The sequence below is a fragment of the Vidua macroura genome, chromosome 7 (assembly GCF_024509145.1).
Source record: "Vidua macroura isolate BioBank_ID:100142 chromosome 7, ASM2450914v1, whole genome shotgun sequence".
Taxonomy (NCBI): domain Eukaryota; kingdom Metazoa; phylum Chordata; class Aves; order Passeriformes; family Viduidae; genus Vidua; species Vidua macroura.
The window spans coordinates 30,185,893-30,208,961 of NC_071577.1; the positions used below are offsets into that span (position 1 = coordinate 30,185,893).

At 40.9% G+C, this 23,069-nt stretch overlaps 1 protein-coding gene across 1 annotated transcript in view; it reads right to left on the bottom strand.

The window, feature by feature from the left end:
- ADCY5 (adenylate cyclase 5) overlaps window positions 1-23,069 on the bottom strand; it is a 206,372-nt gene that overhangs the window by 23,867 nt on the left and 159,436 nt on the right. Inside the window, exons 9-12 of the mRNA XM_053982722.1 lie at window positions 19,998-20,138; window positions 7,044-7,066; window positions 2,383-2,527; window positions 662-759 (exon numbers count right to left, since the gene is read on the bottom strand). Coding sequence (XP_053838697.1) covers window positions 662-759; window positions 2,383-2,527; window positions 7,044-7,066; window positions 19,998-20,138 — 407 coding nt within the window. The remainder of the gene's footprint in view (window positions 1-661; window positions 760-2,382; window positions 2,528-7,043; window positions 7,067-19,997; window positions 20,139-23,069) is intronic.

Below are 23,069 nucleotides of genomic sequence, written 5' to 3' on the forward strand. Positions count from 1 at the left end.
CCGAGCTGCAGACCACTGCAGTGGGCCAAGGGCACTGTGCCCCACAGCCCTGAGGAGCTTATGCCACTCTTGCCTAGGAAAAGAAATGACTGCAACCCTTAAACCAGGACCAAGCCACAAGCTCAGACATGTGCAGCTCAACCTCCTCTCTACCTCTCCTCTTGGCCCAGCTGCTCTGAGCCCAGAAGAATAAATGTATGAGAGATTATCCTCATTTGCTAAGCAGATCCTGAGACCTCAGTGCTCTGAGCAATGAGGCTGTGATGAGTTTTCACCTCCCTGTCCCAATGTGTTTAGATAAGAGGGCAGTCCAGCCTTGTGCTGTGAGTGTGTGCTATGCCTTGGTAGGCAATCCTTCCTACTCAGTGATATTTGTTTTCCACAGGCTTATAAATGTGCTGAACTGAATTTCCTAAGACGGAGGTAAATTATAAGAGAAATCACTTTGGGAAAACAGAAATCCTCACATGCCAGTGAGGAGGTTTTAATCGGCACTAGAAATGGGTGAAAACAATAAGCACTGTGCATTACTCGAACATGAATTATTTAAGGATTTTTCTCTTCCCCTTGGAGTTCTGAATTTTCAAGGAAAAAACAAAAGAAAAGTATGCTGGAATAGAGGAGGGAGCAGATGGGAGCAAAGGGATGAAAGGGTACTCACTGCGGCACGATTATGATTTGAACAAAGCAGATGAAGAGGAAGACTAGGGAGGCACAAGCCACATAGGCTCCAAACCTGTCATCCACCTGCTTGGAGTACTGCAAAAAACCACAGTTATTATGTTAGTGGGAAGTTTGGCTGGCTGCCTTCTGTCCACAAAAACTTCTTACTTGCTTTTTGTCTAGGTCCTTGGAAAGCAGTGCTGGTAGGAAACAAATTCCCAACTCCCCTTTTCCCCTGGCAATCTGCAAGGGCTTGAACAGGCCCAAAGGCCAGGGAAGAAATCCACAGAGCTGGGTGAAGAGAGGATTCACCAACTGCCCCTTGCACGAGAGGAACAGAAATGGATTAACTGGGACCAAGATTCTAGGTCACTGTCATCAGACCTAAACTTCTTGCATGGGAAGTTTCCTCCAAGAGGGACAAACGCTGCTAATGAAAACACCTTGCATTTCATGCAGATGACTTGACTCGTTCTAATGGCAGTGCAAAGCTGCTGTGGTTTTTACACAGTCACTCCTTCCAACTTCTTGTCAACGTATTGGCCACGTGGGAGCTGCACCCAATTCCCAAAGATGCTTTATTTAGCTTGAAGCTCAGTTCTCAGCACAGACTGTATCAGTGTTTGAACCACAAAATAAAAGGTGCTCTGAACAGGTGAACCGCTAATTTCCCTGGCAGTTTTCAGCTATAAAATTGAAGAGGAGGAGTGGGGGGAAATTACATGCTCGAGCTTTTATCCAGTCCCACACTGATTCATTGAACAGTTGTAAATCCTGAAAAGCTCTGCTTTTGTAATAGGTAGTCATTCTTGTCAAGGAAAGACTGTTTCTAAATAAAATTATAAAATAATTAGTGCAAACTTATTATGAAGTGTTTTCCATGGAATAATGAGTTTAACCCAAAGACCACTCAAGCATCCTAAGGTTATGTGCTTGAATAAAAAAAAAGAAAGAAAAAAAGGATTACTTTCTTTGTGCAATTAAACCCACCATTTCTTATGGTACCTTTAATAATGTCATCCAGATACCTCTAGACTTAGACTTGGAAATTCAACTTTGCAGCCATCTAGAGCTGATGGTAGCTGATAGTCTCTACTCTATCGTCAGGGAAATGATCTTTGCCTGACAGCAATATCTGAAACCAAATCAGGAAGAAATCAACTGCTCATGAGCTTTAGGTCTGTTACTCCCCTTTCTCACATTTGTGGGATAGAGAACAATTTCTTGCTTAAAATGGGCTCCCAAAAATATCCAGAGTACAGACTGCATCCCAATGAGCCTGATTAATACCTGGGGCTCTTTGTGGGGATAAAGGGCAGGGAAAAGTTCCTCCAGAGGTGTTTCAAAGCTTAGGTAGGCTGAAGTGGGTTTCTCCCGTGATAAGGGGTGACTGCAATCTTGGTTTGGAGTCTCAAAGTCAGAGAAACAATCTGGTTTATTCTAGATTCCCTTTACTGCTTATCACTGCATATTCATATGTGTCTGATAGAAATGGCTTCTTTTTCCTGGACAGTGCTCCCTTCAGATGACTGTGATTTTTTTAGGAGAAGTTACATTAAGGTTTCCATGAAGAAGCATGGATTTTTCAAGGTCACCACCCAACCTCCAGCACCCAAACCACAGCTTAAACCCTAGATATAAAACCTGACCTTCTGCAGGAGAATTAAAACTCCTAACAAGCCTGCCTGATGCACTGCACTGGTTTTTGGACAGCGTTACCTTTTTCTCCAAGTCAGGCTCCCTGAATGTTAAGAGGAATTTGCGCACGTGCTCGGAGCGTAACCGGTCGATGCTTCTGGCGTCGATGGCCCGGCCCAGAAACTCATCCACTTCATCCTCTGGGTTCATACTCTCCTGGGTGCTCCTGGGGATGTCATGAAAAGGGAGCATAAGACACAAGATAATTTCTGCCTCTGCACCGTGTGTTATTGCAGTGTATAATGAGCTGGAGGTTAATGGCATTTTGCCTATGACAGCTTCAACTGGGAAAGGGACTGGGAGCAGAGAGGGGAGTGGTATCAGCTCTAGAGCTCACTGCCAGTCCCAAGTCATTATTATTACAAGGCTTCTATTTATTTGCCCTTTTTCTATACTACATCTGTTTCTTTGCACTCAGGTCTCATTTCCACCTCTCATTATCTAAAACCACTTGGTAGCCTCCTTCCCCTTGTCCTCTGACTTATTTTTCCCTGCACTGCTGTACTGTTGTAGCTGTTAGTGTCTGCACTGAAAAAATGATTTATGCATCCAGTCATATTTTTTGCTTTCTAATAACAATTTCTGTAAATATTACTATGAAAATGTACAAACTTCAACAATTCTCCCTTCTTGAGAAAAAAATTCTTTACAGAACAAACAAAGTGGCCTGACTCACTCCCCTTCACACAGTTACTTATGAGTATAAAGCACAAAACAGAAAGAAAAATCTGTTTACAAGATTTTTACAGGATCTGTTTACAAGATTTTCCTTTACTTAAGGAAAGGTTGCAAAAGAAAAAAGCAACAGAAGAAAAAAATACAAATTAGATTCTGCTTTCTAAATATGTGGAACAATATTATAATCTTTTGTGTCACTTTTTTTCTGAATCTCTGCTATAGCTTCAGAAAAATGAAGCTGATTTTCAAAAACTGTTGAGAAAAAATAACACTCTAAACTTAATTGTCCTGAGGCATTTTGCACTGAGGATCAGGAAACCTGAAACACCCTCCCACATTCTAGTTATTTTTAAAATCTAACAGTATTTTAATGACTTGATGCTGTCACTTTAATGGCTTGCCCTCAGATGAGCTATAGGCAGAAATTAAAAGCCAATCCTGAGGCGCTGTTTTTCTGCTTTGCTTGCATGATTGCCCAGGTTATCCCCAGGGTTTGCCAATAGTTATCCACTGAAATTGCCCCTCCCTTGCACTGGGGTATAGTCCAGCAGATAACTATTTCTGTGTGCAAACCCCACAGTGGCACTTTGGGCTCCTGCTGTGTGACCCTCAGCTTGGGCACTCCAGAGGAAAATCCTGGGGTCTGACATGCACGATGAAAAGCTACTCTGCTTTATTTCCCTGGTTTCATTTGTACTGCACCAGAGCACACAGTGCACTCTGTGTTGCAGCCAGCAGGCTCCCACAGGTAAGGCTGTGCTGGAAAGCAGCTCACAAACCAGAATGTGACTCTGTTTTAAAAGTTAAAGGTCCCTTTCCAAAAGGAAGGCTCTTTCAAAGCTTTCTGCAAAACTGGATCAGATTTTAAGAAGCCCTCTGTACCTCAACTCTTCTATGCATCTCTTGGCAAGAGAAAACTAAATTAGGTCTATCTGCTCTTTTCCATTCTACCACTCCTTGACCCAGCCAGCAAGTTGAATGTGCCTGCACCTCAGCTGGGTCATGACAGCACACCAGTGGCCATATAGCAGTTACAAGCCTAGTTTGTCACAAGGTCTAATCTCTAATTTAGCCAACCTTAGTATTTCAGAGGGGTTAGAGGAAATAGTTTTTTATTTTTGGGCTCTAGAAGTTATTTAGTTCCTAGAAATTCATATAATCAGCTTTGAAAATAAAAATGTTTTTTTCCTCTACAAGGTCAGGACATTCAATTTACTTCCTCAGAGGAAGTACATCTGCTTGAGCATTCAAGGGGGTGCTGTTCTTTTCATTCAGTCCTTGCAACGTCTTCTGGGCTCATAAAAACGAGCAAGGAAATCATTAGGCTTTGTATTTACAGAAGGTCTTCCAAGGTCCTGTGAGTTATGTACACACCTGGGCCACTCACACGTCCCCATTCCGTACCACGCATGGAGACGCGATGCGTTTTCCACTGGAACTGAAGCAGAGGAGGCAGCTCAACATCTTGGCAAAGAGCAGTCAAATTTCCAGTTCCAGTCTGAAAACGCCACTCAGGAGGATGCAAAGAGAAGAACCTGCCTGGTGTCTGCCTCAGCTGCCTGCAGGTTTGTAATAGGTTATTTTACTGCTCAGGGTGTTTCTAATACTAGAGTAACCTCCAAGGTTGCAGGCTGTGTAGAAATGCCCCTGCTGGTTTTAAATTGCCTTGCTGGGACATTGGCAGTGGGCAGCCACCCTCACACAGACTGCAGGCAAGCTCAGTCACCTCGCACAGCCTGAGCTGCTCAGGTGACTTTCACAGCCCATTGTACCCAAGCTAAACTACAGTACAGCAAGTTTGGGTACATTTGCATAAATGTAATTTTAAATTGGCATACAAAAGTTCCCTGTGCTAAGGAGTGCCCTGGAGGCAGTGCCTGTAAGTCAGAGCTGAGTTACTGCCATAGATTAATGAAATTCATATGTCAAAATGCCTTTTGATATATTGATAGCATGGTTGAGGGGGAAGGGAATGAGGATTTCAGGCTGCCGTGAAACTTCCAAAAACACATCCTAAAAGCAGTGCTGAGATTTCTTCAAATGTAGCCAACAGAAAATTGTGTCAAGGGACAGGAACAGCACAAAAAGAGCTTGTAGCAACTTTTTCACTCTGCTTGCAAATGTGAACGCTACCAATTAACCCAGAGATGTTGTCTTCAGAGTGGTCCAAAAATGTGCTGCTGATTTAATTACTTTCTGCCAATGCAGAGTGTGACCACTGCCAAAACTACACGTATTCCATAATTTTAAATGTTTCATGCTTAAGCTGAGTAACTAAACCTGCACTCATGCACATAAGGTTTGGTCCTGTTCTCAGGGATGTGTGCTGCCCACGTCTTCCTTTGCTGCCAGATGAAAGTATTGACCTTCAGTATTTCTGCACATGAAGGAACTGCCTTAGTACTTGACATGGTTTAGGTATCTAATTTTAACCATTCTCACCATGAACACACTCTGCTAGAGATTTATTTTTGCCAAATCTTTGTACCTGAGTTAAACAGATTTCTGGATAAAGAGAATCAGGGGCAAGTAGTAACTTCTTTTGGTACTGAACAGAAATGCAAAAATCCTGAAATCTGTATAATAAGCTGGCACCACACTGAGTAAGAGAGCTCAGCTATTGGCTGTAACAGCCCAAGGAACCTTTCAAACTATAGGATGGAGAACAGATATTATGGTCCTTGGAGCAACAGAGGAGATGCTGCTCCTCAGCTGTTGGGTGACTGCTGTGGACCAGCATTGAGGCAGCTGATTTCTGTGTTTTCTTGCAGAAACTATGAGAAAAAATACTATTTCATGAGGGATACTGAAAATTTCTGTATTCCTATGAATTATTTTGTTGTAATCTGTTAACTCTTTTCTGCCCAAAGCATATCTAACACCAACAGAATTTCCCAGCATCCATGGATAGAACAGGAAACAGTGGGCCCAGAGAAACATCCCAGGGTGCACAGAGCTAAATGTTATGAAAATCCAGTTTGCAGGGAAGGGCAAGGGAAGGAGAGAATGACTCTTAATATTGCCATGTCCAAACCTATCACTTTCTTTTTCCTTTTAGGCATCTGCTCTCAGTGCTCAATCACCATAATGTGAATTTTCCCACAGTTGGATGCCTAGAGCTCACAGAAGCATTGACCTGTCCCAGCTCACAGAAATCTACTCAGCCTTGACCAGCAGCAAGAGAAACGTGACAAAGAGCAACAGCAACATATTTTAAGCATCAGTCTCCTCTACTCTTGCCTAACTTGCTCTAAGCAAGCTTATAATTAATGCCATCCAGCTGGACAGAATGTGAAATTATTCTAAACACCTTCAATACAGGAAATGCTTTTGTTATATCCAGTTGTAGAATTTAAAAAGTGAATGTGTTTGGGTTTTTCCTCCAAAGGCAATATTTCAACAATATTTCAAAATACCACTCTCATTAAATTGTTTTAACCATTCCTCTAAAGTTCTATAGGAAAAAAATGAAAACACTGCTAAAATTTGGCTGTATTTTAGAGCATGAAACTTTGAATTTACTTTTTCAAACAAGCTATCATTTCTGAGTTGATTTTTATATGTAGAAATAAGCAATATGCAATAATGAGTAATATAAAATATATGAAAATAAAATCAGAAACCATACAGCCATTTCAATTCATACATGAGCCTTTCCTATTGGAGATGTCCAACATTTACATATACTTTAGAGGAAGATTTTGTCTTGGGTTATTTTCAAAGAGTGGAGATTATTTGGGGCAAGGGGAAGTGCAGCGAAAGCATTTTAATTATAAAAGCAAGTTAGAGCCACCAAACAAATAAATGTTTTGAGGGCAGTGGCTGTTCTGAATGCACATCAGTCAATCCTGTGCCTTCAACCGGCTGTCCCTCCAGGACAAACCTCTGGGGAGTCCAAGCATTATTTTTGGCTTCCGGGCATCATTTTTTGTCCTTTTTTAATATGAGAAAAAGATCCCAAACGTGTAAACATAACAATGTATGACAGAAGTAAATTTGCTTACTTGTCCTTGGGGTCCTCGAAACCCTGAAAGAAAGGAAAAGGGCACAAGGGTGAGCAAACAGGCTGACCTTGAGAATACAAAGCATCCCGGGAACGGCATTTCACAGGGGACTTTTCAGGACACTCATTTGTTAGGTGTGGATGGACAGCTTTTCCCACCCACAACAATATTTTGTGCAGCCCTGCCAGCAGGCAGACAGAGCAGCTTTGGAAAAACACACTCCTTCAGATATAAATTCATGGAAGTGCAGATAAAGGAAATGTTTCAGCTGACTGCTGGCACACTTTATTTCAGGTGTCTTCTTTTTAGCAGCCACCATTACAAATGATACAATGGAAAATGTACTGATTCTATAACTGAGGATGTATTTTACTTGAAACAAAACTCAACCTCTGTATTCAGCAAGGCTGCATCTCTTAATGTCAAGGCTCAGCTAAGGGCAATGGATGCATTTTGGTTTTCATCTCTCCCAGGGGTCTCCCTGCTCCTCCCCTCATCACATGCACGCACAGAACATGTTTTCTTGAATAAGATTTCAGGAATTACTTATAATATTTGCAATAGCCCAAATAGTCACAATTATTTCAGGACCACCTGAATTGATTAAGTATTTATGACTCATCCATAGTTTTAATGGCTAGAAGGCCTTAGATAAAATTTTATATGGAGGCATAAGTTCTTATGTTTAGCATTAACATACCTAACAGACCAAATTACATCAAAATTGCCATTTTGCATGGGCTGAAACAAAATGTGCCCTCTGACATCTTGGCTTAAATTTAACTGTAGTCAAGAAAAATTGTATATTTGACAAGTAGGGTCAAATACTCAGGCACAGAGTTTGTACCCTGTGTTCCAAAACACAAAACAAATGTAGCTGGGAGATATGAAGAATTGCTTTTGTTTTTCTCCCAGAGACCTCAGGTCAAAACTGCTCAGGGCACGTGAGGCTATTCCAGCTGCTGGACCTGCAGCAGCAACCAGCTCTGGGGGCAGCACACTGAGATCCATCCTGACTGTGGAAAATCAAACATCTTTGTGCAAAAGTCTTCCCACAGCTGCCTTGTCCAAAACCATCAGAAACAACAACATTGACCAGATACTAAATGAGAACAGATTTTGCCCTTGAAGTGAGCTAGCAATGTGGCCACATGGCAGAAGAAAAGCCAACACACCAACTTTGCCAGAGGGAAAAAGTGAGGTCTGTCACTCAGGTCAGCAGCCAGGACTGTGATTCACTGAGAGAGCAAGTCCCATTTTTACATACTCTGTTTCAGACTAAAACCACACTCCTAAACAGAAACTGCCACTTCAACTTAACCCATCAGAAATCCATATCAAGGAATTCTCTCAGTCCCATGTCACAACCACCAGCAGATTCGGTGGGAAGAAGGAAGTAGTAATGTTGATTCAAAGTTAGCATGTCCAGTTATCCAAGCCAAAAAAAAAAGTACTTTCTGATTTCATGTTAAAGAGTGATCATTCAACTTTGTGTTGTGTGGTTTTTCCTTCTTCTTTTGCCTACTTATTTTACAGTTGTCAGAAATATCGGATTTATTTATTTATCCTCTAAGTAATCCTACAACACAGTGCCAAAACTGAAAGCTCACTGATTAATCATGGAGACTGCTCACTAATTTGTCTGGTGTCATAGTCAGTTAGGCTGAAAAAAAAAAAAAAAATCATCGGAACATGAATAGCTACCAGCCAAGAAATAAGCAGAGGGAAGGGATGAGAAAACAGCCAGTACTTTATTAGATAGATATCAAGGTCACATTTTCAAGCTTAGCCAGTTGGGAACAGGATGACTGACTGCAGTGGGAGAGTCCCCTAAAATGGTCTGATTTTCACAACCACCTGTGAAACCATCCATCCCACTGAATTCCTCAAACTAAACACAGATCTCACACTTCTGCCTTCGAGATGCACAAGTGTGAGGACACAGGCTGACCAGGTCAAGTTACTAGAACACCTCAGCAAGCACATCCTCAAAAAATTCCCCAATATTTCAAGTGTGGAATAATATTTAACAGGCCATTTATAAGGGTGAACACTTAATACATATGGAGTTTGATTCTGCCCTACTTCTCTCCCTCAACAAAACTGTTACAAGGAAAGTTTCTAAAATAAAAGATAATTAATTGATCTAGCTTTTCAATTTACAATACTAAATTGTGCTTGAAATTCTGGAAATTATTCTTGCTGGTAAGTCAAATTAAATTGGTGCTTCAAAACTAAAGACCAAAAAAATACATATTTCAAGTAAAGTAGAAAAGAAAAAGATGATCACATTTTCTTTCCTGGATCTTCATTTAACAAGGCTAAATATTTAAGAGTGACTTGAACTTTAATTAGAGAGAATCAGCTGAAAATTAAATGTTGTAGGAACCTGTTTAAGTTAAGCAAATTAAATGATTCACTTCAAACGCTCCCATTTCATACTGAAGATTCTTCAAGCAAAATTGCCAAAGATGGAATTGTTATAGAGAAAGGTCTGTGGGATTATTTTAGGAAAAAAAAATCCTTAAACACAGCTTCTTAAAAATTGGTCATTTATTACAGGATATCTTTCTTATTTGCGCTGGAAGACTCTGCCAGGATATAGAGCAAACACACCTCTAGGATCTGTGACCAGAGATTTTCCTCCCTCTCCACTAAAGCATCCAAGTTCCAATCACTCACCAAGAAGCCTTTCAGGCAGAGGAGGCAATCAGATGCTCAGGGTCATGCTGCCCACCCTGCTTTGGGCTGGGAGGGAAATTTCCCCCTGGGTTTTGGTTGATGTGCACTCACCTCCTCCACTCTTGTGAGCATGCTCAGTTCATTGAAAAATCTGCACTTCAAATTATTTCCTTCCCCTTGCACAAGGCTTGAGCACTAATGACATTGGTCTTTTTTTTCCTCTACACAGCTGGCAAATAGTTTAGTATCTCCAGGAGTCCGATGTTTTGCTCCAGTTAAAGCCCTTGGCTCAGAGTAAGGCTGCTCCCATCAGTTGCAATGGTCTGTGTTACACACAGGATAAACACACAACCAAGCCTGCAGGAATAGGGTCTAGATGGATTTTTCTTCATTCTTACTCATAATCTGCTAGCCAAACTTCCAAACTCAAGAGAAATACAAGGGGCTAAAGGCACTGTCCAGCACCCCTCATGTCATCCACTGGAGGTTGGACAGCTGGGCTGGGGCTGGGCTCAGCCTGTTTGGGTACTGCTGCACAGAGATACATCAAAATTGGCATTTCTGCACAAACATATACAGAAATCTGAGCTCCCCAGAAAAAAAAAAAAAAAAAAAAGCTGATAAAAATGAGATGCCTATGAGGTGCCTATCATTTAGGAGAGGGGGTGTAAAGGGATAGGAAGAGAAACAACCAATTCCTGGAGTTAAGAAAATGAATCCCCTCTTGACTGCTTATGGATTTGTACCCAGCAGGCTGAAACAATACCAGTGGTTTTCTAGGGAGCTATGAAGAAAAGGTTGGGAATTGTCAGCAGGATGAAAATGACAAAAGTGATGATGGCTACAAGAACTGGGCAGATAGGAGTTCGCAGGAGCTCAAGAATAGCTCCATAATCCTGATGATAAAGTAGCCCTTGTTCAGGCCAAAATTCCTTTTCTCTAGAAGGGATCATAAGGCATGAGATAGGTCTTATCACAGTACTAATGGACTGCTGCACATAGGACCTCATGCAAATTTTATTCAGTCTCATTTTAAATATCCCTGATACTGGTGTTTTTCTCATTCCCTCGGGAAGCTGTATTACTCTGCCATCAGATTGCAAAAGCAAAGGTAATAGCATTTAATAATTGCTCTGAGACTAAGACAGTCCTCTCTTTGACTTCAGGAACAACCCAAATTCAGCTGAATCAACTCCTTTAAAGGCTCTGCTCTTTTGTCTTTTCTACAGGAGATTATTTGAAAAGCCTTATTGTTTTATGGCAGGTCAGGTGACTCAGAATCTACACTGACATCCTCAGTGGGAGTAGATGTGCAGGAGGAAGAAAAGAGGGACTGTTATATTACTGCATCTGTCCCTTTGGCCCCAAGGCTTACTACTTTATGGGGGATATTTTATGAATATCTATTGTGCTAAAAGCTCATATGACTGCCATCTCTCTGCTTGACTTCTAAATTAACTAAGCCCTTTTCTTTGAAGATTAAAACTGATTCCTTAAATAGAATGACAAAGTGTTTGTCAAAGACATGACAAGCTGATTGTTACACCATAACACTTCAAATCAAGAACGATTAGAAATAATAATTCTAACTTCACGAACATTGTCTGTAATTATTAACATATCGTAAATATGCAAAGAAAAGTGGAATAGATTGCATATGCTTTTAACTTTTCATTTAACTCCAAAAATAAGGCAGTAGAAGGGCTGATGAGCTTCATGACCTTCTTAATGGCAATTTGTGTGGGAAGCATAAATTCTACCCTTAAAAACTTCATTCTCAATTCCAGCAAAAATCTTAAGAGCAAAAATGACAAAAAAACCTAATTTTTCTTGCCCTGTTTTCATCCCAAGAACAAAGTCAAAATGGAACTTACATGATGTTAAAGCAGAAATTGAAGTAACTTTGGACTTAGGGACAAAATGAGCTTTGTAAGACTTAAGGCCAACTTGCAGAGGTGCTTCCCAGAGACAGTGACCATGGAAAACAGAAAGGGAGAGTGACAGGCTGAGAGTAGATGTTGTTAAAAACAAACCTGTTTTGGCTCTACCACAAAACTAATTATTCACATCTATTTTCAGCACTGTTGTCCCTTCTGCTTTGTCCCTGTGGTCAAAAAGACAAGGCTATGAAGATAGATGCTGTCAGGTGTAAATGCAGAAACAAAACTGAAGGACTTCAAAGCACTCAAGCCAAAAATAACACAATTTCTGTTTCCAGAGTCCAGAAAGAATAAAGCCTGATAGGAAGGATATTTAACAAGCATCAAAGTGCAGAACAACAGACTGGCAGAAAACCAGTTTATGAGACAAATTAAATGATGAGTGTGTCTGCTATAGCTGGAACACAGACTAATGAGGTCTGAAAAGGAAAGCTGAAGTGCTCCTTTTCTGCAGCCCACCTCACTTGATAAAAAGACTTTCATTCCATGGCACTGGTCACAGATGATGAAACCCTGTTTTCTTCAACTCAAAATGATTCTGTAGACAGTCCTCAGCTAGCAGACCAGACCTGGCCAATGCCATGAATTAATCTGAGCCATCAGATTTAAATCTATGGATCACAAGAGGTTACTTTGGTTGAAATAGGCTTTCTTTACCTCACTTTTAATTAACTTCTGGCTCTGAACTCACACCTCTGCAAAGTGCAGGTTGCTCACAGTTTTCTGTGAACTCTGAATCCAAATTTCTCCAGTCCAAAGGTCACATTTTCAAGTGAAATGGTTTCTGGTTCTGTGCCTCATTTGTGACCAGTTTTTAAAACTTGCAAAGCAGACATAAAAATAAGCAGTCCTAGAAATGCTCTGAATCAGTTCCTGGCTCCATAATCTCTGCCCTTCCATGTCTACTCTCCAAACAATGATAAACACGACAAACTTCTCCAGAAACTACTGTCAGCATTCTAATCAGATGCAGACAGACTGGATCCAAGCCTAACCAGCCTTAATTGAAATTGCCCACTGGTGCTGGCCAGAGCTGCTCACCCTCTCTGAAGCCCAGACCCAAACCTGCTGACCGGAAGCCTTTTGACATTAAGGCAAATGTCAGCATTGCCTTATTGCCTGCTTGAGGAAGCTTTGGAAATCATTCTGGAAAGTGCCACAAATCCACCTGTGCAATGCTTCCATGAACATTGGAGGAAGTGTTTCTGTGAATAAAAGGGAATTGCATATTTATTTCTGCAGGCTAAATTTAGTCCAAATCAAAACCAGTCTGACACATTTTAGTACTGTCTCAATCAAATGACCTTTCCCATATGAGTAAAATTTATTCTGGAAAAGGGCACTGAATGGTGGAAAAATTATCAGTGCACGGCTTGCAAGCAAATATCAAACTCTGTCTAGATTTCTCAATAGCAGCTGCAGATCTGCTGTTGCATTGATTAGTTCTTTAAAAGAGGGATTCTTATCCCTCTTTTAAAGAAGTAATCAAGGATGATTGCAATTCCTGATCAACTAGAATAAAAGGCTAGCAGATGAGGATACAAAACACTGTAAAGCCTCTGACAATTTGGGCACTGTACATTGTCCTCCCACTCATTTATATGAGATCCCATGGATCACGTGAATCAGGCAAACCCTTCTTCCAGGTGAGCACCAAAGCAATTACACAGCATAACTGCTGGATGGGATTCCTCCCCTTGCTGTTTGAGAGCTATCAAAACCAAATTGGCTCTATAAAACCCAGACTAGACTAACAATTTCCTCCCAGATCTATAGCAATATGTGGAGATTACAGCAGAAAGGATTTTGAGAGTTTCTCCCTGCTTGATTACGAGTTAGATTACTACAATAGCAGTGAAAAAATAGTGGGTCAAATTCTGCTCCACTGGGGGCCCCTGTCCAGCTTTGCTGACGTCAGGGTTGCAATTACCAGATTTAGCAGATGATTGCTGGAAAAGAGGATAATGATGACCTGCAGTTAAATGAAACCTTTCGAAGGAGGGTGAACCCTCAGTGCCTAATTCATGGACTTCTTAAATCCAATTCTCTTTGACAGAGCTGACTGAGGAAAATTTGTCCTATGGAGCTTTTATTTTCAATTTTAATTGTTTCTGATATTTAAGAGGTAGAATTGGCACAGAACCAGCTATGGCATCTGTTCCACTGAGGCACCTGTACCTCAGTTTTGATTTCCAAGTACCAAGATCTATTGTAAGGGCAACTTGGAGACATAAAGAGAGGAAATGAGCTATATTTACAATGCAAAATGTAAAGAACTGTTTGATTTAGAACAAGGGGAACAGGACAAAGAATTATTTTATCATTGAATGACCCTGCTGGTAGATGAGTGTTGTTTCATTAGAAAATAAACACCAAGCAATCAAATATCATGTAGAAGGATGTGCAGAGCTCTGAGCAGCACCACAAAGAATCAGGCAGCACCTACCTGAAAGAGCTTGTTTTCTTTATCATGCCAGCCATATCATGGATCCATTTTTATAATCTTGTCTCACATCTTTAACATCTGCATGCAGTAATATTTCCTACACATATATAATCTCTACTTGATTTTATGTCAGTTTTTTACTTTGTAACTAACATCAACTTCATACACAATTTCACTGCAAATTAAATGGTTCATTAGCTGTACTCAGACTCATGACAGAAGCATGATCAGACTGAAACCAGCATTGCAATCTTCAGGGCTTCCTCTTTCTGTTCCTAAACTTCCTAATGTTAAACATTTTCAGCAGCTGCAAAATGAAAGGAAATCTGCCAGATATCTACATGGCACTCAGTAATCCCATTAGCCACTCTGCTCATATTTGATTGTAACTTAGAGGTACCTGCTTCTGAAGCAAACCTTCCCCAAAGCATGCACCAGTGAAACAAGCTAAGCTGTCATAGCAGCCAATGTAAAACAAGGAGGATGGCTGTGTGGCAGCCTTAAGATCCAACAGCAGGACTTCCCACAGATGATTAGAACTCATGACACAATTAATGCCTTTTTTTCTTTCTTTTTTTTTTTTTTTTTTGGAAGCCAGACAGAATCCGGCTGTGTCAAGTCTGGTTATAAGACCTCAAAAAAGTCCAACATATTCTAGGCAGCACTCCTGATGTGAGAATGTCAACATGGTACTGTTGTACAGGGAATTGAAGGGACATTTTGTGATTTAATGTCTAACATGAAAAGTTTTGGATGCCCCTTCCCTGGAATTGTTTAAGGCCAATCTGGATGGAGCTCTGAGAAAGTTGTCTAGGGAAAGGTGTCCCTTTCTACAACCAGGGGGTTGGAATGGGATGATTTTTTATGTCCCTTTCAACCCAGGCCATTCTGTGATTCCCTGATTAATAAAACCTCAGGATGAGTGCTGGGTTCAGCGAGGGCGCTCCCTCTCACCAATGAAATGCCAAGAACAACCACAAGGCTGGAAAGCACCAACTGGGGAACAAACTTGATGAGGGAATCAGAGCTGTGCAGAGACATGGTAATCGTCTTCAACCACAGAGAAGAGAATTGTAAAGGAGAGAAAATTAAACTGTCTATCTGTTCTATCTACTGTGAATAGCTCATGCAGCACCATGGTTTCAAACTGAAGTGAGGACATGTGAAGTAAAACATCAAGAAAAATCATAAAACTGTTGAAGAGAATGCCCAGCAAGACTTTCCATCCTTTCAGGTCTTTAAACAAGGGCTAGACAATCTGTCAGCAATGTTGGGGGCATAGCTGGCTCCTGTACAAAGGGGTGAGATCGATGGCATGAAGCTCCATGCAGCCTAGATCAGAAACTTTCTAAAATCTTTACATGTGTCTCATATTATTCATATATTATTTATTCCCTATACATTCTCCTAATAGATTCTTTTTAACCTTATTTTTTTCAATATTTGCAAAGGATTTGGTGAAGCCACTCCAGACTTAAAAGCCCTGAATAAAATAATTAGAATTTTTTCAGGAAAATCAGGGATTTCACAAGCTTCTTATACAGCCTGTTCCTTGCATCTAGGTTTTTTTTCTTAACTTAGACCTTCCTTTCAGCAAATTAGTACTATTATTTTTAAACCTGCTCTTTACAGTCATGGAGAATGATTTATCATTTTTTTTTGTCCTTAAACCGTTTCTGTATTTGAAGACTTTTATTTCTAATCAGTCTTCTCCCTTATAGGTTAGAGCAAACACAATATTTCTACACTTTCAGAGGACACACTGTTGAAATTGTGCTAATTTGTAATTTTGTCCACTAGATTATCTCTAATTCATCCACATCTCCTAAATTATTGTAATCCCAAACTGGATGTGCTTTTCTGGATACAAACTTAATAATGTTGAGCAGAGTAAAAGATGCAAGAAAATAATTTGTCATCTAGAACAGCCCTGTAATTTTGGAAAGTATCAACATTTCTCTTTTTATTGCTGTTTACAACAAACCTCTTTCAGTTTACAGTCAACTACAATCCCCAAATTGGTTTTTCTTTAATAGCAATTTTGTTTTGCTGATGAAAACTGAGACATGAGTATTATTTCCAGAAGTCTAAAATTCATCAATATTTATAAAAGCACTCTGAAATATATACTGGGAAAAGCAAAGTATTTCTCAGTGGTGTATAAATATTGTTATATCTATAAATATACCTGTACTCTCAAATGCTTTTAAGTCCACTTATTTTTGACCCTCTTGTAATTACAAACTGGACTAGAGAGACAGTGGGGAGGACAAGGCTGGTGCATGGAGACTTGGGGGAATGAGCAGCACAAAAGTCTCCATTTCCAGAGAGATACAGTCACTGGTGCTGGACTGATTGCTTGTGTTTAGGAAAGGAGAAGACAAGCTGTAAAAAGCAATAAAAACAGAAAGCAGCCCTGCTGTTCTGCCAGACTGTGGCTCTGTTCCTGCTCTGTGTACAGCCACAAGCTGATCCTGTGCAGGTTCCCCTGCCCGTGGGGCAGCCCTCGAGCTGCCTTGTGCCCCGCTGCAGCACCATGGGCTCCCAGGAGCAGGGCTCCAGCAGAGGCTGCCAGCTCAGGGCAGGGCTCTTGGCTCTCCCAGGGCATTTGGGTCTGACCTTCCTCTGCACATTTACCACTCTGTTCAGGGCTGTGGCTCCTCACCAGCTAATGGAGGTCAGCATCAGCAGCGTGCAACATTGATGGCTCTGGGCTGCTGCCTCCCTGGAGGCTCTGCAGGCCAAGGAAGGCCACTGCTAAGCAATGGGAAGGGAAAAAGAAGGATTTGTGATGGTCTGGAGAGAAGACCAGTGCACAAGGAAAGTGCTGGATGGGATGAGCTGACACAGTTGCAACCCCTTGATTCAGGCCCCAGTTGGCCAGGGCAGGAGTTGGAAAGTGTCTCCTCTTTTCCAGGACATTTTAGATTACCACCACATGAACACATGTAGGATAATTTATCTTATTCATATGTGCAAGTGTTTGAAAAAACTCCTGTGTGCACAAGGGAAAAACTTCAACTGTGGAAAATCTGCTGGACCTGGTGCAGGTTAAGGTCCAAGCCACAACATGGAGAGAAGCAGGGACCAAAGGCCTCCCCATGCACTGCCCACGCTGCCATTCCATATAAACCCCACCAGCTGCACTGCTGATGTGCCCAGACATGGCAGCACATTGAAATGATGCGACAAAAGAGGAGGAGGAGGAGGAGGAAAAAAGGAATGGAGGGCTACATTTGATGCTAATGCATCTCCTCTCAGACTACTGCTAATATATCCTAAGAATAGAGACAGCTACCAGAGCCAGCATTCACTGGAAAGAAAAATGGCCAAAATAATTCTGTTTTCTATTAAATATAACAGTGTCTTCCCAAAAATGCAATTCAGGGAACTTCAATATTCTCTTTCAGGGAATTGTAAGTAGAGCCACAAAAAAAACTGTGTCTATTTTTTTTTTCCGAAAATATGGTTGTCTTTAAAATGCAAAATGTTTTACATTTGTGACAAAACCCAGGGCCCTTCATAACCCTCTGTTTTATTTCCTACACACAAATGTATTCATATCTACACATTAATATAATGGAACTGCACATCACTGCAATATTACCTGGCTCCTGCCTGAGGACTATCTCACAATTACCTTGCAATGACAGAGCTAAGGAGCTCCAGGTCTTGAACAGAAAGGCAATGTTGCATTGCCCACCTTTGGCATAATACTTTGACTAATCCAACCTCCCATGTTCACAGCTTCCAAGAAGAAAGACTATGTACAACAACATTCAAAAGGTCTGGGGAAAGGCGGGTGATGTGGAACAAAGAGCACTTTTTCAGGAGGTTTGAGAGCTGGTGCTGCTTACCAAGATCAATGATATGTCATCCCAGAGGAGCACTGATAAAAGCCTCTGTAGTTCTGCTCCCCTTCTGCCTCTCTGCATTTTCTATTTCCAAGCAGGCATTTTGCAGCCAGCGCGCACTCTGCATGCATTAAAAGCACACACAGCCTACATGTAAGACAGTGTTACAGATTACAAAGCACTGTGCAAAGCTGGGTGGTACAAAAAAAAAATGCATATTTAAATTAGAAGTTAACAGACTTGAGACAGGAGATGGAGAAATTGGTCCTGTGTTTTAATCATTAAAATGTCCATCCAGCAGCTATTAAAATGGGAGGCCATGGGGAGCATGTTTGCATTTTCACTAATGCCTCTCAAACATAACAGGTCTGTAAATCTGTAAATAACAGATTTTATAAAAAAACAGCCCATAAGAACAACAAAAAGTCTAGCTGAAAATAATACTTGTGAATCAGGTTTCAGTGGGTTTTCAAGAGACAGCCTGATGCATACAACATCAGCTTCTCAAAAGAGAGTTAATACAAAAGGCAGATTGAGTAAAAGAGACTTTCTGAGCTGCTGAATTTTCAAGAAGGTAAATAGCATTACAGGGAAAGGCTCAAGATAAGGAAAAAAAAAGTAAGTCCTCCTACAAGTGAGGGGCAGTGAAGTTTTTAGGACTCAGCTTGGTATTTCAATAAATAATTATGTTTTTCCAACTGAACAACCAGCTAGACACGGCAAACTGTAATTAACACCAAGAAGCATAATACCATTTGGCATGCATACACCTTGTTTCTGAACAGGAGGCTTCAAGAACCCCTTAAAAGCTATTCAAAGAAACTTATAATTATAATTATGTGCTAGTGTGATTAGTCTCTTCTAATAATGTCATGCCTATTGAGCACACCCTATTGAAAAGCCCACATAAAAAATGCATAGTTCCACTGATCTGTATGCTCATGTCAGAAGCCCTCATTTGGAGATCTGAGAAATGAAAGAAACATTACTATTATGAAGAGATTTGGTTTAGCACTGTAAAATAATATTAAGATTGAATAATATTAGCACCAACTATTAATAAATGTGCCAGCATTCCCCTTTAAAAGATACTGTATGCAGTTTCTTATAGCTATGCCCAAATTTTTAAACTGTGGGATTGAATCTCATGTTCATAAATTTTTTTAAATACTTAAAGGCTTTGGTGACCTGGAGCAGAACTTTGGCTATAGACAACAAAGTGAGTAACAAATAGACACTTTTGACTGTGTGTGAAGGGTCAAAACAGCATAAATAAGGTTACAGAACAATCTGATTATGCATGCAATTATAGAGGTGCTAAGTATTTCTATTATTATTAAAAACAGCCACTATAATATAAACTATTTTCTTAATCTTTATTGCAGAAAACAAAGATATCATCTACACCTTTTATGTAAAATGAGCCATAAAAGTCCTCTCAGTGCAATTGAATTGGTAATTAGCTCTTGTTCATTTTAATTTAGAAAGACTGTGAAAGGTACAAAAAAGAAATGAAGATGCCTGCTACCTTAGGCCAATTAATTCATGTACTCGAGGATGTATTCTCCAGGATTAAACATGGCAGTGACATCCCTGGGGCCCCACGAGCACACAGAGAGGAGAACAGCACCTGCCTGTGACAATGCAAGCCAGAAACCTCTGCAGGTACTGAGCTAATGGAAATTTGTGTCAGATGCCTCTTGAATGCATGGGTTATGGAGCAGTTTTTGCACATAATCACGTCTTCTCACACAGCCTGGATGAGTGTTCAGAATGTGGGAAAAGTCAGACAAAAGAGCTTTCTTTGTGCCATTCAGCCTCCATTCCTCTCTCAAATAACCTTGTGCCTCATCTCACAATCACTCACCTCCAGATGTACCGATTATTGTTATTTCTGGAGTCAAAGTCAAATTTTCCACCCCCATTTGGAAAATGCCCTCGGGGGCTGTAAAAACCTTCAGACAAAGCAGGAGGGATGTATCACACCGTATTAAGAAGAAAATAAATTAATGTCCATAAAGCAAGGCATTACCATTCTCTTCATCTCCTTGGAGACCTGGTGGCCTCCGAGGTGGTTGTAGAAGGGCCGGTCAACGCCCCAGTGTGGCGGGTTATGGCTGATGGAATTGGCACGTTGGCGGTTCATCTTGGCTATCGTGGCTTTCTCGTCTTTCTGGAATACAAACCAGAGAGAAATGCATAATAAATTTTCAAACATTGACACAGCAGTCATTCTCCAAGCATCTCTCACTTCTCACTCCAAAAGCTGGCTTTGCACCTTGAACTCTATGAAGCAGTCACTGATCAGAAGCAGTCCCAGTCTCTTTCTCTTATTTTTAGAACACTTTAAGTGGTGCCCATAATTTTAATCCTTTACTTGTTCTGAGCAAACACCATAACCTGTGTAAACATGGGAAACATTTAAAAATTGAGACATCTATTTCCTTTATTAGCAAACTGAATAATTTCAGATAGAAAACTGCAGCTCCAAGCTGAGATACTACCCAGAGGGTCCTCAAAAAGCAAAAGAATGGTTCCATCATAAGAGAAAGGACAGACAGAGTGATTTGGTTGAAGAACAGGAGCCTTGAAGCTCCTTGAAGCTATGGGAGTACAGGACACCTTTCTCCATAGGCACAAGCAAATAATTTTCCATACTTGCAAAAGCATATTCCCAGACGTGCTAAGGAAAACACGTAATTCTTGCAAACAACTGTGTTCACATTAAGGGTAATGCAATTGCAGAGTGTGATAAAATGGTCTTCCCAACTCTAATGCTACCTTCCAATTTGACATTGACACTAATTCTCCTGAAGTTTGGACAAAGTCTTTGATTTTGTTATCAAGGCTTTGCCTCTTGGCTGCAATGGGAGCTTACTGTGAGGTTAGCACAGGATCTGTCAGACAGGCTTCATTCCAGCTCAGTGCCAGTTTCAAGAGCACAGAAGTGCAACATGTAACTAGGCTCAACAACAGGCAGATTAGTTCCTTATTTTGAATATAGTCCCTAGCTGAAAGGACAGGCAGGTTTCCACATGGAATGTGTTCTGTGGACAGGAGTCCCTCTAGCAAGGGTTGCACTGCCGACTGGCTCAGGGAGGATTGTGTGATTTACCTGTACTGACTCAGAAGGCAGAGCAGTGGCAACTACTTGCTTAAAAAAAAAAACTCTGGAGAGACTGAAAATGCAGAAAGTATGGATTGTTGTTTATTACTTGAGAGATTAAACTTTTTAAAGAGAATTGCTGCTTCAATGACATTAGAGAAGAAAACATACTTAACAGCTAATTTTGGATTTCCAGACAAATGAGTGATTTAAAAAGAAAGCCTCCATTGCTTTCAACTGTAGAATTTTGGTTCAAGTGTTATTTGACAATACAAGTAGGTCTGCTGCTTTTCTTGCCTGGAGTCTGCATTCCATATCTATTTATTTTGATTCCCCACTATTCAGTGTAACTTGTACCTCTCAGGAGTTTGCAAAATACCTGGTGTTATCTCCATGGTAACCACAGAGTTAAATGTCAAGTGCTATGCTGCCTTAAATTAGGGTTTTTAAAAAGAAATTTAAAAAGGCTTGCTGAAATTCAGTGCTGGAGAAAGCTGCCTGATTGACAAGCATGGGAAATCATCTCCTCTCTCCTTGCAAGGAAGAGACAGCTACAATGACAACATTTCCCTCCAGACCACAGCTCACCACACGGGCACCAAACATTGCTGAGCACGTGGGGCTGCAGCTTCATGGTCACGGGCTGGGGACATGGGGCCACCTGTGACAGGAGCCCTGTGCCCCACTGCCAACTGGCCCCGTGACAGCGAGCAGCAGTGGTCCTGCAGCTCCAGGGTGCCAGCAAAGACCTTCACCCAGCCAGGATGACAAGTGCAGGTTCACGAGGAAGCCCTGTGGGAGCAGGATGACCGTCGGGAGAGCCATAGGTGCTCCCCCCTGGATGCCCCCAGGACAGCAAGTGCCTCCCACATCGCCTCTTCCCCGCATTGAACCCACCACTGGTTCATCTGCAAAGCCTGAAAATTCCAGCACTTGGCACCAGCTGAGTTTCACATGAGCAACCATGACAGAGCCACTGGATAACCTCCAGGAGAGACATCTTTTAAATGTTTCTAAAAATACATTAATGTGATGAAATCTTGATGTCCAGATTTGAATTGGTTTGAGGTTTTGTTTTTTAAGACTAGCTGCTCTTTATACTCTTTGCCATCATTTGTAATACTTTTTTGTGGCTTTTTTCAGTTATGCAATATTTTTCATAGTTATGCTTCTTTCTTTTATGATGTGATGCCAGAAAACTGGTAGGAAAGACAGTTTCATTATCTCCAAGCAAATAGATATTGTTTTCAATAACAGAAGTGACACTGTCAATACATTTTATTCCAACTACGGGGAGGGTTTTCAACCAAATGGAATAAAAAACCCCAGATGTTGAAACTAGGCTGAGGACCCATAAAAACAAATCTATTTGGTTACTTTACAAATGCCTTTACATCAACAGATGATAAAAGTGATATACAGCAGGTTTTTGCCCCATGAGTTAGTAAATTTGGTTAGAATTTGAGAGAAGCTTTAACGCCAAAGTCCATGAAGACATACTACCCCTCTCAGCCCATGAGTGATCCTCACACCTGCTGCAAGTGCTAGTGAGTCTAAAGCACTGCTTGATGAATTTCAAGGAAATTAATGACCTCATACATATTTATGGCACATCTGGATTGAGGTAAGAACAGGAAAATGGGTAAACATGCAGTTCTGAGATTGTTTCTAACCATGAGGTCAGGCACTGTTGGAACTTAAGGTGTCTTTTAGACACTCTTGGATGTTCTGGGCTCAGGGCAGAGGCCTCTGAGACCTTGGTAGGTGGCTAGGGACCCCTGTGGTCTTGAGCTTGACCCATGGAACAATTTACCAACTTTGCAAGAAGAACAAGAAATCACAAAAGTTTAGATATTATAATAGAAGTAGTCACAAGGTGAATGGTAGAATTTTTTAGTGCTGTACAGGGGGGTTTTAGGCCTTATACAGGGGGGTCTAAAGTTTGTACATGGGGGTCAGAAGTTCTAAGATGGAGAGATTTGGGCGTGCCCTGTCCTC